Raw genomic sequence first — 17280 nt, forward strand, 5'->3', positions numbered from 1 at the left:
CATACAAATTACAGGTTATATATTGTTATTGTTGGTAAGGAAATGTAAATACATTGTTATAAACTTAAGAACATGGTTATTTTTACCTCAAATGTTAGATAGTGTAAAAGGCTATTTATAAATTTAAGCATATTCATGCATAGTATTGATGATGAAGAGATTGCAGTTCCATGCATATCACGTGCACGTGCACCCTAAAAAAACAAAAAGTATAACTACAAAAAATATAAAGAGTAAAAAAGGAAATATTTTTAATTTTTAATAAATATTTATATCAGGGATATTTAGTCTCATACTTGATGTAGTTGCCAAGCTGCACAAAGTTGCATATGCACATGTTTGCAGTGAAACAGAAATCGAAAAATTAATTGGTATTTTGTCAAAGCTTTTCTTGATATCACAAGGGATAATGCCCATTGAACCTGTAACAAAAATACCAACTTATTTTCAATTAATTGATAATTAGATAATCAGATAACTGAAAGTACATTGCTATTTATTGATTTGATGAAAGAAATAAAAGGTGTATTGATATTTACCTTGTAATTAATAGAGAAGGTTTCCATACCGGTGATCAAGGGCTCTTCTACAACATCAGACTCTGCAACTGTCTCACCACCTGTTTGAAGATCTTTCAGAATGCTCAATCTCTTTTAACAAAGAACCTGTGTCCTGAAAACCCATAATAATAAATAAAGTATTAATCATTTCTCAAAGTAGAATGTTGTAATAGGAATAAATGAAACTGACCACAGAACATGTGACATCTTCATGCAAAGGATCTGCTGCAGCTGCTGTGGAACGCAGTTCAAGGTCCAACAGAGACTGAAAATTGAAGTCTGTTAAATAAAAACGTAAATTTGCAAAAAAAAAAAAAATCAGGTTCCCTTCATTTATTTGTGTATTATATTTATAGCATCAAACTCTTTATGCAGAAAGAAAGTCATGAAATTGAGTATTTTTCCATAAGTCATATGTTTACAAATGTCATTTATTTTCTCAGATAGAACTTAATGGTTAAAAAGAGAGTGAGAAACGATAATTCTTATACATGAATAACTTTTATCCCTAACTATACATATGGGATATATGATCATAAGTGGATGATACAAATAAGGGCAAATTACAGAAACAGCATTATATTTTGGGCAATTTTGCGGTTTAACCACTTCTACTTTATTTTTTTCCAATCAAACCATTAAAGTTTCAGACATATTTCCAAATTAAACAATTTGACCCGATATAATAGGTCAAAATGGTTAATTTGGAAGAAAAGTCTTAACTTTTATGGTTTGATTGGAAAGAATAAAGTATCAGTGGTGTAATGACAATAATTGCCCAAAATATACTTTGTTTTTTGTAATTTGCCCTGTAAAGATAATATGAGGTAAATGGATAAAGACCTGAAGCTTCTCAACAGAGATCTCATTTGGTGTTTTATCAAGTTCATCATGTGCAATACCCATAAAATAAACCAAGAAATCATCATGTAACTCAATCAAATCAAATATCAAACACACTGCATACTGCATAGCATATACACTTTCTCCATACGGGTTTAGAATTTTCAACCTCCCTTTCTATCTTTACAGTATTCTCTTCCCCAAAACATTTTTTTTGCCAAAGCAAACCAAACACCACTAACTGAATGTTATGTTCCTCTTGCATGAAAGCAGAAAAACAAAACCACCGCTTTGGCAATGGAAGCATAAAATCAATTACATACAATTTACATCATGTTTATTGATGGCGGGGGGCAACCAGGTCCTCATGTAACCTACTCAACACTAATTTAACGGGGATACAAGCAACTAATGTGGGAAATGGCTCTGGTTTCATCATCATCATCATCATCATCCCTATCCCTTGTTCACCTTCTGCTTTCAAATCCATATTGTGTTGCTGTTGTTGCTGCTGCTGGGTCCCACCTGTTAATGATAACGTCCTTATTTTCTGACTGTTGCAATATGAGGTGGTCCTCCTTTGTGGCTTTTTTGATGCAGCCCACTTTCTTCCCTTGCTGTTGCTGCGATTTACACTTGCTTTTCCATCTTCATCATAATACTCCTGAAACTGAAAGGAGGCCACCGCCTCTTCTTCTTCTTCTTCTTCCTCTAATGTTGATAAAAATTGAGGCGGCCGTGCAAGTGCAACCCCCCAACACTTGGCGGTCCTCCTGGCGGTCCTCCATGGTTGAAGCGGCGCACTTGTGTCACCACCACCTAATAATAATAATGATTCCATTTGGAACATATCAGCAGATGAACCATCTTCCACGGCTTCTACTGGAATAGGGTGACCCACTATGGCCTTGTCATTCAATTTGCTCATCAGGGAAATCATGGGCACATGTTCTCTCTGATAACTTGATTGCACTCCTACTTCAACATCAATCAACATCCGGGTCCCATGCCTCCTCACATCATCGTCGTCATCATCATTATCATCATCATCGTCATCGTATATTTGGTACTCACCTGAGTATGAGTATGAGTATGAGTATGAGTATCCCTTCAAACAACAAGGGTAAGGATCAGGATCATCATCCCAACTCAACATGTCTAACAAGCCTCCACTAGCTTCGCTTCTCAAACTTAAACTTGTGTCAATTCCATTGAAACCCGGCATCCAGTGGCTGGAATTTGTAGCTACCTTTCTCTTCCTGAAAATGCGACTATTCCTTTTTCCCTTCAGCTGCCATTTGGAGACTGTTGCTACGGAATCATCAGGAACTCCTCCTGACTCATCATCACTCATGCTCTCCTCATGTACCCCTTGCCTTCCAAATGCTTTTGGTATGAATTCAACATCTTCAGCTTCATCTAAACCACAAATCAAAATAATAATAATAATAATAATAAGATCAAACAAAAAGCAATAAGAGAGAGAGAGAGAGAGAGAGAGAGGAATAGTTACAAACAAGTGCAACCAGAAAACTAAGCAGGAGGGACTCGATACAATTCGAACAGTAATATGAATAACACTTGCAAGCAGCCATTGGGCCTCACAAATTTAAATGTCACAACATATAAATACAAACATGTACTTATACTAAACACATATTTGAGAATAACTATCTTTGGATATTAATGTAAATACTTGACAGTCGATACATTTTTCAATTTAACAGTCTTCGGAATTCATAATGGGTGTTTATGCCTTTTGGACTGAAAAATCCCTCTGCTACGTTCCTAAACATCATGAACATGGTGTTTAAGTTCCTAATAAGGATGTGTTTTTTGCTTTTTTATGACATTGGGATTTATTCAAAGAGTTGTAGAGAAGCATAGGGAGGATCTAGACTCAATCCTACTATGTCTGGGTATAGTTGTAAAGAAGAGTATATGTGTAATTACTATGCAATCTTTGGCACACTGGATCAATGTAAAGTCAAGAGTGTGAATGAACACAAATTAATGCATGCAACATCTTTGAGAAGCAAAAGCCAACGTTCACAACAACAATGGAATTAATTATGTGTCCATAGGCCAACTGAGAATTTCAAACCACTAAGCATGACATTGCAAAATAGAAAAACAATGACATTATCCAGAAGAAAAACAATCAAATATGAACCTGAAAGTGCAGCCATTGCGTCATATGTGTCCGACATCAGAGATTCAGTGCCAGAAGAATCAGTTTCAGTGTCTTCATTAGATTCAGTAGTGTTTTCTTCACTCAATGCAACAGGGAAGGACTCGTTCCTTTTCTCAAACTTGGGTGCTGAATTTTCCACTTGGTCAGGGATAGCTTCTCTAGTGCCACCTGGATCATTGCCACCCGTTGCACGGTGTACTACTTTTCTCTGCTCCTCCCCTCCATCAGCCTTTGACTGCAAGGGGTGAGTGTGGTCATGGTGGGGCAGTTTTGCACTACTCAGGAGTACCTGAACAAGAGGACGATGTCTGTCACGCCTCTTACCAACTGATTCCTCCATATTCCCCTCTTGTGACCTTTTCCTTTTTTTCTCCAACAACTTTTTACTACTGACAATAACCGTATTTTATGGTGTAAGGACATCTGAAGCATTCCTATGGGAACCATTTGAAGCAGCTAAGGAAGAGAGTTTATGCTTGAAAAGAATAGGACGTACAGGTTCATCATCTACATTCAGGCGACTCCTTGACTGAAAGGAAAGACCCTTCCTTTTGTCATCAAGAGACAGATCCACATGTTTACCACTGTCACGTGATAATACTGGAGTTATAGTTGTGTCTTTTCCTACTAACTTGGTATTATTAGATTGGACACCTGGTTTCCCATATTTCTTTTCCAGCACTTGCTTCTCAAGCTCAAGCGCATGAAGGATAGCATATTCCCTATGTGCATATTTCTCTCTTTTCTTTGGAGGCATTCTCTGTGAAGTTTCCGCCCTCTTGATGCAGTCATCAAACTCACCACAGTGGAAAGGTTTAACTCGCTTCGACTTCTCTAGGTTGTACCAATCCCTATTCATGAACCGTGTGTGCAGACCGATGTTAGATCGATCTGTGATAGTTTTCATTGATGATATCTTGTTCTATTCCAAGACTCGGGAGCAGCATGAGGAGCACTTGCGGGAGGTGTTGGATACCCTAAGGAGGGAGAGCTTGTATGCCAAGTTCTCCAAGTGTGAGTTCTGGTTGCGCGAGGTGCAGTTTCTTGGGCACCTTGTCAACCAGAACGGGATTTCGGTCGACCCGGCCAAAGTGGAGGCCGTGATGAGGTGGGAGGTCCCGAGGTCTCCATCTGAGATTCGGAGCTTCCTGGGACTGGCAGGTTATTATCGGAGATTCATTCAAGACTTCTCCAAGATAGTCGTGCCCTTGACCCGGTTGACAAGGAAAGTTGTGGTCTTTCGCTGAGGGCCTGAGCAGCAGGCCGCATTCGAGATATTGAGATAGAGGTTGTGCGAGGCGCCAATCTTAGCCCTGCCAGAGGGTGTGGAGGATTTTGTTGTGTATTGTGATGCGTCCATCTCGGGTTTGGGCGCGGTACTGATGCAGAGGGGGCATGTTATCGCCTACGCTTCGAGACAGCTGAATCCTCATGAGGCGAACTATCCGACACATGATTTAGAGTTGGGGGCAGTTGTTTTCGCCCTCAAGATTTGGCGTCATTACCTTTATGGGGTCTGTTGTACCATTTACACGGACCATAAGAGTTTGATGTATCTCATGGATCAGCCGAATCTGAATATGAGACAGCGTCGATGGCTAGATGTGGTGAAGGATTACGATTGTGAGATCCTCTACCACCCGGGGAAGGCCAATTTCGTGGTCGATACGCTTAGCTGCAAGTCAGCGCCGATCAGAGACATCTGCATGAGGATGACCGTGGTGACTCCGCTGTTGGAGCAGAATCGAGAGGCCCAGCAGGAGGCTATGAAGGAGGAACATCGTAAGAGTGAACGTATTGTGGGCCAGGTTTCCTCCTTCGATTATAACAGTCGTGGATTGTTGACTCTACAACGTAGGGTGTGGGTCCCATATTATGGAGGTGTGCGCCAAGTATTAATGGAGGAGGCGCACAAATCCAGGTTTTCTAATCATCCGGGGGCGACGAAGATGTACAGGGATCTTCGTCTTGATTATTGGTGGCCCTGCATGAAGCGGGATGTAGCTTGGTTTGTTGAGAGATGCCTGACGTGCAGGAAGGTCAAGGCCGAGCACCAGAGGCCTCACGACAAGACCCACCCGTTGGATATCCCATTGTGGAAATGGGAGGATATCACTATGGATTTCGTCACAAAGCTTCCCAGGACCGCACGGGGAGTGGATTCGATTTGGGTCATTGTGGATCGATTGACCAAGAGCGCCCATTTCATTCCGATTCAGGAGAGCATTTCAGCCAAAAAGTTGGCCGACATCTATATCAGAGAGGTAGTGGCTCGGCACAGAGTTCCAGTCTCGGTGATTTCTGAAAAGGATGTGCGGTTCACTTCCAAGTTCTGGAAGAAGTTTAATGACAAGCTGGGTGCTCGTCTGCACTTTAACATCGCTTTTCACCCGCAGACGGATGGTTAGAGTGAGCGGACCATCCAGACTCTGGAGGATATGCTGCGGGCGTGTGTTTTAGACTTCGGAGGTAGTTGGGATACTTACCTTCCCTTGGCTGAGTTTTCCTGTAATAACAGCTATCATGCGAGTATTGACCGTCCTCCCTTCGAGATGTTGTACGGGAGGAAGTGCAGGACCCCGATATGTTGGGGTGAGGTTGGTCAGAGGGTCATGGGGAGTACCCAAGTGGTACTTAAGACTATGGAGCGGATCCAACAGGTCCGGATCAGGCTTCAGACTGCTCAGATTCGGCAGAAAAGTTATGCCGACAGGTGTCATTCGGACCTGGAATTCTAGGTCGGGGATATGGTGCTCTTGAAGGTGTCGCCTTGGAAAGGCGTCATTCGGTTCAGGAAGCGGGGCAAGTTGGGCCCCAGGTACATTGGACCTTTCAGGGTCGTCGCCCGGGTGGGCAAGGTGGCGTATAGGTTGGACCTGCCAGCCGAACTCAGTCAGATTCATAGCACTTTCCACGTCTCCCAGTTACGGAAGTGTCTGGTGGACGATTCGGTAGTGGTTCCTTTGGAGGATATTCAGGTGGATGACAGCCTGAACTACATTGAGCGGCCTGTGGCGATCCTCGACAGGAAGTCGAAGGATCTAAGGAACAAGAGGGTGGAGCTAGTGAAGGTGCAATGGCAGCACCGCAAGGGCTCGGAATGGACCTGGGAGCCGGAGGACGAGATGAGGGAGCACTACTCCGAGATTTTTCCGGATTCGGCAGCAGACTTCGAGGACGAAGTCTAAAATGAGTGGGGGAGATTTGTAACACCTGGTTCCTGGTACGTATTTAAATTCAAGTATTTTGGTGTTCTACTCAGGGACTCGGCGAGTTGGAGGCCCAACTCGTCGAGTAGACTCGACATTATGCAGGGGTTTTAGTGATCTACTCGACGAGTCGGGGGCCGACTCGACGAGTAGGAGCTGTCTGGACAAAACCATAATATTTCGGTTTGCACCCTATTTAAACAACTTATAACGCCCCAACACAGCCTCCATTGTTCCTCCCAACCCAGAGAAAGCCCTAACTCGAAACCCTAGCCATTATTATGTGTTCTTGAGCTTGTTGGTACCTTTTTGTGTGTTTTTGAAGTTGGAAAGGGGGAAGGAAGCTTGGGAGTTCAAGTAGAAGCAAGAAGATCCAGAGGTTTTTCTCCATTCTCAGCTCATTCAAGGTAAAAAGTTGGAACCTTGACCATCTATCTCTTAGATCTTGATTTGGGGCTATTTCCTACCCTTTTTATGAGTTTAGAGAAGCTATAATCGGATTTTGTGTGTGTGCTTGGAGTTGCACTTCAGGTCTGGAACTATTGGGGGTCCTTATGGCATAAAGGTGCCAACTTTGTTGCCACAAGCACCCCATGCATCTTATAGACTTCTTTTTATGGCCTTTTGAGTCAAAAACCCCATGCATGGACATCAAGTTCGTAGCTTTACGTATAACATGGACCCTAGGAGGTCAGTGTTGGGTTTTGAGCATTCTAACACTCCTATGGTTTACATGCAACCCTATAAACCTTGGATCTATGTTTTCTCTAAAATACATGCAAATAAGAATTTCAAAGGTTTACATCCTAACTAGCATGGCATGGGGAACTTGAATCATAAAATTACGAGTAGAATGACATACCTTTTAGTGGTGGTTGATTGCTTGGAGTTTGAGAGCCTAGAACCAATAGTGTGGATGCCTCAAATGGAAATCACAAATCACCACAAACTTTGGAAAACTCTTGAGAGAATAATGCACACTCTTGAAATCGGCCACCACTCTTGTTCACACACAACTAGTGCCAAATCAAGTGCCAAAGACTCCTTTATATAGTGTGGAGGATTAGGGTTACATCCATGTAAACCCTAATACCCATGACTCTTCCTTTCCAAGGATCCATGGGTTAAAAGCTCCATGGACCATCCATGGACTTCCATGCAAGCCTAGCCCATACTAAATAATCATTAGCCCACACTATATAAATACAAGAGCCCATATTTAATTAGTCACCTTTTGATCACTAAATTAATTCTCAATTAGTTTAAGATCAATACTAATTAAATAATATGATTTCATATTAATATATTATACCTTATAATATATATATAAATCATAAACATACTATTCTCAAAAGATTATCCATACAAATTGTTCGGGTGAAGTGCAACCCACATGGACCATGTCGGGTCGGGTCAAGTGCATCTCAAATATTGTTATGGACTTAGACACCTTATCCAACAGTCTCCCACTTGGATAAGTCTAATAACTATATTTGCAGATATGACTTTAGGAACCAACCGGCAATCGTAGCTCTCAAAACTATGTTGAACTATGAAGCACCATTTTAGATAAGTGATCATATAATCCTCTGTTCTCAAGATATCAGCCGGACAAATACATGGAACAACGTCGTACTTATTGTCCAGCAGTTTGTTTCCCGATTTCCGATTTGTTTGACATAGAACTAAATTGAACACATCAATTAGGTTCTGACCGGGCCCGGTACATAGGTTAAAACAAAATCATCGAGGGGCCCAGATATCGCTTCTAATCCTCCAAGGACTAAAAGGAACAGATAAACTTCGACTCATATGCTTGTTCTACTACATGTTGAATTGTACACAAAGGCACGTTTTATAACATCAAGTTACTGATGCGTTTTCGTGCAATCAATGTACAACCAACTCATAGGTAACAACCCATATCTCTAGGTTTGAAGACTTATATGATATTACCGTCTCACGATCACTCGAGATAAATTCCATGAAGTGATGCAAGTGAGCGTGGGTTTATTCCAATACTCAGAACTTATGAGCACTCATGAATGTTGTAGCAACCATTTCTATGGCTAAACACCTTTAGTCATCTACAAGCCCAATTCATGATAGTCTTAATTCATACCTACTTCCGACGTATGACCGACTGTGGAAGTTTGAATAAACTTAGTCATTCGGAAAGAATAACCTAGTTATTCTGGAAGTCAAAACATGCAAAGTGAAACACAAGAATAATCGATTTATCACCATATTGGTTACACATTATTCTATTTCGATTTATCAACTTAATACTTGAATTAAAACAATAGTTGTCCCATGCTCCAAGCATGTGCACTATGTTTTCTAAACAATAGTCATGCCATACTCCAAGTATGAAAACTATGTTTGTCTATGATCCTTTGTGAAGTAGATCAATTGAACATGATTCCAATGATGCTCATTTCACAATCCCAAATCCTTACCGTAAATGTAAGAATATCATATTCTTGTCATTTACTGTAATCTGTTAGATTTTAAACTCATATGCATTGATCCTCTTGCAATGACTATGCACAAAAGTCACAAAGACCTGGCAACAGACATGACAAAGTATTCCGGTGGAGATCAATTCCATGGAAACGAAGTCTCACATTCAAAGTACATTCCTTTGAATATCCTTCTTGCATAAAAGTTTCTAACTTTCTTATAGATTCTTAAAATCCAACTCCCAATATGGAAAAAATTTCCATATTCCCATTTTGACTATCACTTCTGAACAAGAGCTACCTCTTTTCAGAATATGTCAATATGGCCCTTTCCAAAATTTAACACCATACTTCCAACTGTCCATGAGAAACCAATCTAGGTAAACCTCAGATTGTTCTCGACAATTGCTTAATCATTTCAGTCATATCCGATTCTATTCCTTTTTCCCTTTTAATGCTCTAGGCATTTTTGAAAAATTTAGAACGGATAAATATTAAAGCACATGTGATCGATCCTATACCCGAAGCATATGGGACACGATTCATGATGTCTCACATAAAGACATGATACTAGATCAGTCTTTTGCTACAATATTTTTTTTATTTGCCATGTTTTTAAAAATCGACTATGAAGAGGGATGTCGTAATCATAATCGAATTTTGAGAACGCAATATATATAGAATTCCCTTATGTTGAATCATTCCAACATAAAATTCATATATATATATATATATATATATATATATATATATATATATATATATGAATTTTATGTTGGAATGATTCAACATAAGGGAATTCTATATTATATATATATATATATATATATATATATATATATATATATATATATATATATATATATATATATATATATATGAATCCTTGACTAAAGATGATTGAAATCTCAATCTAAACTTTTAGGATTGAAATGAAGTATAATCTCCTCTCCCTTAATTATAGCACAACAACCTTTCCCAAGCGAAACTTTTGTTTTCTATAATTAACAATACTTATCATAATTGATTATGCTCCCACTAGCATAATAATTATTTAGCATAACAATTATGCTCCCACTAGCTTTGACATATACTCAGAAATCAGCTGGACTTCTAGAAATCAATATTTTATTGACTTTCTTACCAAAGTTCAGATTCCTGACACGAGATGCTTTGATAAAACCTTATCTAAGCTTCTCATACTCACACACATTTCCTTAGATAGCTCACATGTGTGTCTAAACAATTATTAAGAGGGATGTCGTAATCATAATGTTTAGACCTATTTGCCATTTCTCACAAGTCCATGTTAGTGTGCCGGTTAACCACACACGCTCCACTAACGACTTTGAGAATGAAAATATCACAATCGCTATCTACTTAAAATTTTCTTAGTGAAAGCGTTTCCTCACCCTCATCGGAAAGAAACCTTATGACACTTAGATTTTATGGTGTATGTGTTTCTATCCATGTGAATTTGTCAAACCCATAATCACAAGACAAGGTTAGTGACAAACTCAAACTCATATGAATTGAACTTGTTCAATCTTGATTTCTTGCCTCTTGGTAGCACAAGGACCCACCATTGCTTCCAAGTTGTTATGCACACAATTGAGAACTCACATACATAGTCAACTTTACCGGAATAGGCACAGAAACAAGAATTATGTCAACACGACAGGTTACAAACCTCAAGTCGTGTGATAGCGATAAACTATAGGTTTTATCCTTGATTAGCTCTTGAAACTTTCAAGACCTTTAAGACTCCCACTGTCCTCTTGACATATAAGTTTCTCTTTGTCAAGAACCATTCCTTGACAACAAAAAAAATATTCAAGAGTCAGTGCGGATTCTGATCAAGATAAACACTTCACACAATTGGCCTTAGTTGGTCTTTGTTTTATCCAAAACATCACAACTTACCAATTTCAAATGTACAAGAGTAGAAAACACTTTACTGTTATATTTGACAAGTGTTATAAACCTTCTTTAAGATGTGTCACTCAAGTTACAATCTTGGAGTATGACTCTAAGACTTGTTTTGGAACGAAGTATGACTCATCTTCTCAATTTTAACCACTTTAATAATTCATGACTCCTCTTCTTAGCCATAAGAATGCACTAATATGTCCCTAGAAGATGAATTGTGATATGGTCTCACAATCATTAAGATGATCATAAAACATGATACTAATATTTAGGGTTTGAGTGCTATATAAACATCCTTATGAGCTGATAACTCTCCCTTGCCTCAGCCTCTACAGTTTTAAGCCGTTTTCCCCAAACCCTAATCATTTCCTTGAGTGTGTGAGCTAAAAGAGTATGTTTTGAGTAGTTGGAGAAGAAGTTGTTGCATCAAGAAGTTGGAGAGGAGGACAACCTTGTAGATCTGAAGTTCCTTTGTGCTCTAGAAGCTCCAGAAGGTAAAAAGATCCAAACTTTATGCTTGTATGATGTAGATATTGCCATGCTAGCTTTATGGAACCATTTCTTGTCCCAAAAGTCCCAAGTTGGTGCATGATATGATTTGGACGAGATAAGCTGTCCTTTCAGACCCTTGAAGAGGTCCTAAGTGATAAAAATGATGTCCCAATAGCTAAATGTGTCTCATGCATGGAGTAGGAAGGTCTTAATGGATTAAGACCATGTGTTAAGAACTTTCTGGACGTCCAAAGTGTTAAAGTTCGAGACTTAATGATTCTTAGGCATATTTGGTCAATGGATCTGAAGTTTGGGCTTAAGTGCTTAAGCCATTAAGCACTTATTAGAGTTTTGACAAAACCTCGCGGACGCCCAGCGTACTGAGTCAACCACCCCGATGGTGGTCAACGCAAAATGGAAGTACGCCCAGCGTACCAGAGGAGTACGCCCCGCGTACGCTCTCTGATGGACTTTTGACAAATTAGGCTTCGGGATTGGGCCGTTTGTGGACTAATTGGACTTGGGCCTTGCTGGGCTCTCTGAATAGTTGAGGATTGGGCCAGTTTTGATAAGGGATCCTATAATAAGGACCAATTAGGAAGTTGGGCCCAATTGGGAAAATTGGGCCATTAATGGGCTTTGGATATATGGACTTTTAAGAGCATATATTGGGCATTTGGGGCCTTGTCCCAATAGAGAGAAAAGACAAAATGGATTATGTGGACCCTTAGTCAAGATTGATATCCCATGTATTGACTCAGTATTTATTACTTTGGATAGTTCGGGATTTTCGGTGAAACAGTGATCGGGGACTTCCACTTCATTTAAGCAATACTCGCGAGGTGAGTTATCCTCACTATACTAAGGGGTCAAAGGCACCAAGGCCGACCCATTGGATTTGATATCCCAGTAGTTGATGACGTGTTGAGTATGAGATAGTTATACATGCTAGTTTGCTATGCCAGTTTGGTAGATCTGTAGAACTACTTGTGTTACTGTTTGATTATCTGTATGTGCAATTAGTTGTATATGTAGACATGTTGTGTGGGTAGGGTTGAGGTTGCACCGTTTCGTGCGGTGACCAACAAACCCTGGAGTATGCCATATATGAGCTAAGGGTCGGGAAGGCATACCAGACTCATACTGAGGACTCATTAGCATACTAAATACGAGTTGAGGACCGGGTGGTATGCCAGACTCGTACTGAGGGATTGAGGGTATTGGAGCATTCAAGTTGCGAGTTGAGGGCCAGGGGAGCATGCCAGACTCGCACTGAGGGCTGATTAGTTATATTTCAGTCTTAGGACTGAAGGGGGCAAGCCAGTCATAAGATGTGGGCTCAAAAGCAAACCAGACTTATGCTGTGGGCTCGGAGGCAAGCCAGATGTGAGCTGTGGGCCCGGAAGGCAAGCCAGACTCACACTGTGGGCGCAAGGGGTAATCCAGTCTGTAGAGCTGTTGTAACGCCCGCGTTTCTGGGCTAGGCATTAATATTGATGTAATAGTCTAGGTTAACCTTTGTAACCCATTTTGAAATAATAGAAGTGTATTATTTGAGTATTGTGTGTTTTGTGCTTAATTGTGTGTCTTAATTTAATTAAGAATAAAAATAAGCGTCAAAATGAAATGTTAGATAAACCCAATATCTATGAAGGATGTGGTAGTGGTCGTGACGAGGTTTCCGAATATATAAAGAATGTCGAAATCCGAGTTATAACGAAGAAGTTATGATCTGTCGAAGTTTCGCAACAGAACCGACACGACGCTGAATGACGTAAAATACGAATTTAAGATAGAGCGATATCTAGCCTTTGTAATCTAAACGAAAGTCGTAGATTTCGTTAAACCGAGAGCGTGCATAAAAAGAACGTCTAAATCTGACTTCGTATGAGGAAGTTATGATTTTTCGAAGTTTCGACTTAGCGGTATGCAGCCCGAATACTCGAAATAGAGATCGAGTGATATTTAGCCAAAACTTTCTAAATGAGAATTGAAGATCTCATCGATAGTAGTCCAACGGTAAAAAGACAGACGAAAACGGACTTCAGATGAAGGAGTTATGAATTTATAACGGAGTTTTCCTGTCTCGGCCTACTAAAAATAATATAATAATAATATAATAAAAATAAAGTCAAAATTAGCCGACGGAGTCTAAACGAGATTTGTAGAGCATAATCTCACCTACACGTTGATATAAAGAACGTCGAAGACGGAGCTCGTATGCGAAAGTTATGAATTTCTGAAGTTCGGGGTGCGAACCCCGATACTGTGTCAGAGTTCACGACGTGAATACAGTGTTCACGACGTGAACTCAGTGATTTGACCTTTCAGAGCCTGTCAGACGCAACCTGTGATGACGCATGCAGTGACGACTCAGTTCACGACGTGAGAACTTAAAATTCACGACGTGAGAGCTGAAAAATGACCCTATAAATAGAAATCGAGGGTCAGCCGATTTAGGTTGCTCTATATCTTCTCTCTCACTCCCGATACTCTCTCTAAGCCCTATTTTAACCCCCCGAAGCCCCGGTATCATCCCGAGACCCGAAGCGAGTCCCGCAGCCCAAAGATCCCGAGAAGAAAAGAGTTTCCGAGCCGAAGCTCTGCTTACGAGAAGCCCGGTGTGTGAAGACCTTCTAGTTTCACCAAAGAGCTTCTACTTTTAGAGCCGTAGTGATGTCCGATCATCTTCTGATCAAGTGAGTGCATAGTCTCTTTCATAAACACGATTTAATACAAGTATTGTTGAATGTATTAAGTATACGTTCTATGTGAGTGTATATTACCTTTCTTCTACAACATAGATATGAAGTATCTACTTTAGAATACGTGTTATGTGTGTATAAATATACGTGTATATATATGTTATCTGTTTATTTGGGATGAGTATTGAATGAGTATCTTATCAGTTTTTAAGTTGCATATGAATGCATATGTATGTTGTTATCTACAAAAATGTTGGGTAGAACTTGGGTAGATAGTTGATGTGTGATAAACTGATGAGAGGCCTCGATGTGATTGTGATCTAGTCATTCAGCAGAATATGGATGACGACCACGGACTCTTTCTAGACTGTCTTGTGGAATGCTGGCAGGCTCATAACCTGTAGGTGTTGGTGAACTTGGGTGTTCATTTGCTGTATTCTATCCCCCTCATGGTTGCCTTAGGACATTCATTGCTGAGGAAACCCCTTTGCAGTATTGTCCGTCCCGATGAAAATCCTAAATTAGGTCCCTTGTGATAGTTGTTGTTTTAGGGACGTAAAGTGAGGATAACGGGAATGGGTAATCGGGTTATTGTTGGTTGGTGAAATTAAATATAATTATTTATTGTGGGTTGAAAACCCTATATGCTCACCAGGCTCCCAAGCCTGACCCACTCAGTTTCTTTGTATTACAGGTAGTGGCGCGAGAGCATAAGTTGGAGAACTTGTGAAGATGTTTTTGTTTATAGACCAGTAGTTATATATAACTGTGTAAGGTCTATGTTTTATTGTTTATGCTTTTGTGTCTGTATCGGAACATGACATCCCGAGTTTTGATATATAATGAAAATACATTTCTTTAAGAAATGCTTTGATAAACCTTATTTTCTCATGTAATGTTTTTGGGGACAAATTCCGCAACTCTTTTAAATCAATGGATTTACTCTGAAATTATTTTAAAAGCATAAATGAAACCGGTCTTTTCTGGCCGTGATTTTGGGGATGTCACAGTTGGTATCAGAGCATTAGTTTAAGCGAACTAGGAATTTATAGGAATTCTAAACTTAAACTTAGAATGCTAAGTGAAGATTGTGAGATGTGTGTCTGTTATATTTAGACACGAGCACTAGTTTATTTTAGAAGAGATGCCTAAAATTCCATTATGTGCTAAATGTTATATGTTGCCATATATGATATTATTTGTTCAGATCTACGGTTTGTTGCCAACCGGATCTGGAGACCTTATGTGTTTAGGTTTCTAAGCGTGCGACTACGGAATTAGAACTAGCATGTAAACGTTTCAGAGTGATAAGGATGATTTGATTTCTATCGTGATTGAGGATCTAAATTCGCCTTATTCGGTGTATAGATCAAGAATGGAAAGAACAAGAAGCGGAGTTGGAAACGTGAACGAAAACAGGAATCAACCACCTGTAATCGAGCAAATACCTGTTGTAGCAGCAGCACCTGAGCCAATGACAATGGCTGGTGTACAATTGATGATTCAGACGATGTTGGATCGTCAGATGGAAGAAACTAGACGTCTGCTTCAACAGAATCGTGAACAACATTCAATACAAGTTGAAGAGCCCGAAGTGAACGGAGGTTCGTCGGATGAAGGAAACTTCAGTGGGGTTGTTGGTCAAGCCAACCCACCGTTAGTTAGACAAAACCACCAGGAGGGAAGAATTGATGGACTTGGATGCAAGTACAAAGATTTCTTGACTTGCAAACCATCGACCTTCACTGGAAAGGAAGATCCGATTGGAGTCATGGATTGGATCTCGGAAATGGAGCTAGCCTTCATGACATGTGGCTGCAGAGGCAAGTTGCAGACCACTTTCGCAGTACGTCAGTTTAGAAGTAGCGCAGTTCGTTGGTGGAACACTCTGGGGAAGACCCTAAGCCCTAACGAACCATTGCAACTGACTTGGGCAGAGTTATTAGTGCAATTTAAGCGCAAGTTCTGCTCGTTCCAAAATCTACTGGAGTTGGAGAACAAGTTTCTGACCTTGACAAAAGGTAGCATGTCAGTCGATGATTACACCAAGGCCTTCACTGATAAAATGGAGTTTGCTTTGCGCATCGTCCCAGATGAGCTGAAAAAAGTGGACCGGTACGCGAAGGGGCTCCCATGGGAGTACGCGGTGCCAGTACGTCAGACACCTACTCTAGAGGCAGTTATTTGGGCTGCCAAGTCTGTTGAGGACATGATCAAGGGAAGAACCGCCAGCAAAGTTGAAGTTGGTGATAAGAGAAAGTTTGAAGGAACTTCAGTTCTAGCAAAAAGAACAAATCTTCGAAGCCTAATTTGAAGAAGTTTGGAGGCGAATCGAAATGGTGTGAAAAGTGCAAGAAAAAGCACTATGGGAAATGTAGCGAGGATGTGACCTGCTACAAGTGTGGAAAGACGGGGCACTATGCCAATGAGTGTCCGTCCAACAAGAGAGTGTGCTTTGGGTGTAATGAAGATGGGCACATTTTGAAAGACTGTCCGAGAAAGAAGGAGGCACCAAAACCCAATATTCCCCCAAATCCTAAAGCAAGAGCTTTCCAGATGACACTGGAAGCTGTTAAAGAAGAAGTTGATGTCGCTTCAGGTACCTTTCTCGTAAACAATTTGCCAGCCCAAATTTTATTTGATTCTGGAGCCAACTACTCCTTTATATCGCATGAATTTGGTAGAAAACTAGCTTTGCCTGTTGATAGACTAGATAATGCTTTATTAGTCGAAGTTGCTAGTGGCAAGTTTATACCTGTTATCCATCGTATGAAAAACATCTTAATCGACCTGAACGGGAATAAGTTCCACGAGGAATTATTGCCTATCGAACTCAACGGTTTCGACATCGTGTTGGGAATGGATTGTCTTAGCGCCAATGATGCC

The 17280-nt window shown here is 40.3% G+C and overlaps 1 protein-coding gene across 1 annotated transcript; it reads right to left on the reverse strand.

The window, feature by feature from the left end:
• Positions 1-1490: 1490 nt before the first annotated feature.
• LOC145119694 (uncharacterized) lies at positions 1491-4354 on the reverse strand. Its single transcript, XM_079055402.1, has 3 exons — positions 4094-4354; positions 3577-4003; positions 1491-2822 (listed from the first exon to the last, which is right to left on the reverse strand). Exons 1-3 carry the CDS (start codon positions 4352-4354, stop codon positions 1741-1743), a joined length of 1770 nt encoding a protein of 589 aa, XP_078911528.1. The 3' UTR covers positions 1491-1740.
• Positions 4355-17280: the final 12926 nt, after the last annotated feature.

The sequence above is a fragment of the Lactuca virosa genome, chromosome 6 (assembly GCF_052849685.1).
Source record: "Lactuca virosa cultivar CGN04683 chromosome 6, Lactuca_virosa_CGN04683_v6, whole genome shotgun sequence".
Classification (NCBI taxonomy): Eukaryota; Viridiplantae; Streptophyta; class Magnoliopsida; order Asterales; family Asteraceae; genus Lactuca; species Lactuca virosa.

What these genes read in the sequence shown, in the direction of transcription:
- LOC145119694 (XM_079055402.1), bottom strand. Translation starts at nt 4,354, where the DNA reads ATGCCTCCAAAGAAAAGAGAGAAATATGCACATAGGGAATATGCTATC. An exon ending in TGAATGTAGATGATGAACCT is followed by an intron (nt 4,004 to 4,093) that starts GTACGTCCTATT and finishes CTTACACCATAA; the next exon opens with AATACGGTTATTGTCAGTAG. An exon ending in CGCAATGGCTGCACTTTCAG is followed by an intron (nt 2,823 to 3,576) that starts GTTCATATTTGA and finishes TTTGTGGTTTAG; the next exon opens with ATGAAGCTGAAGATGTTGAA.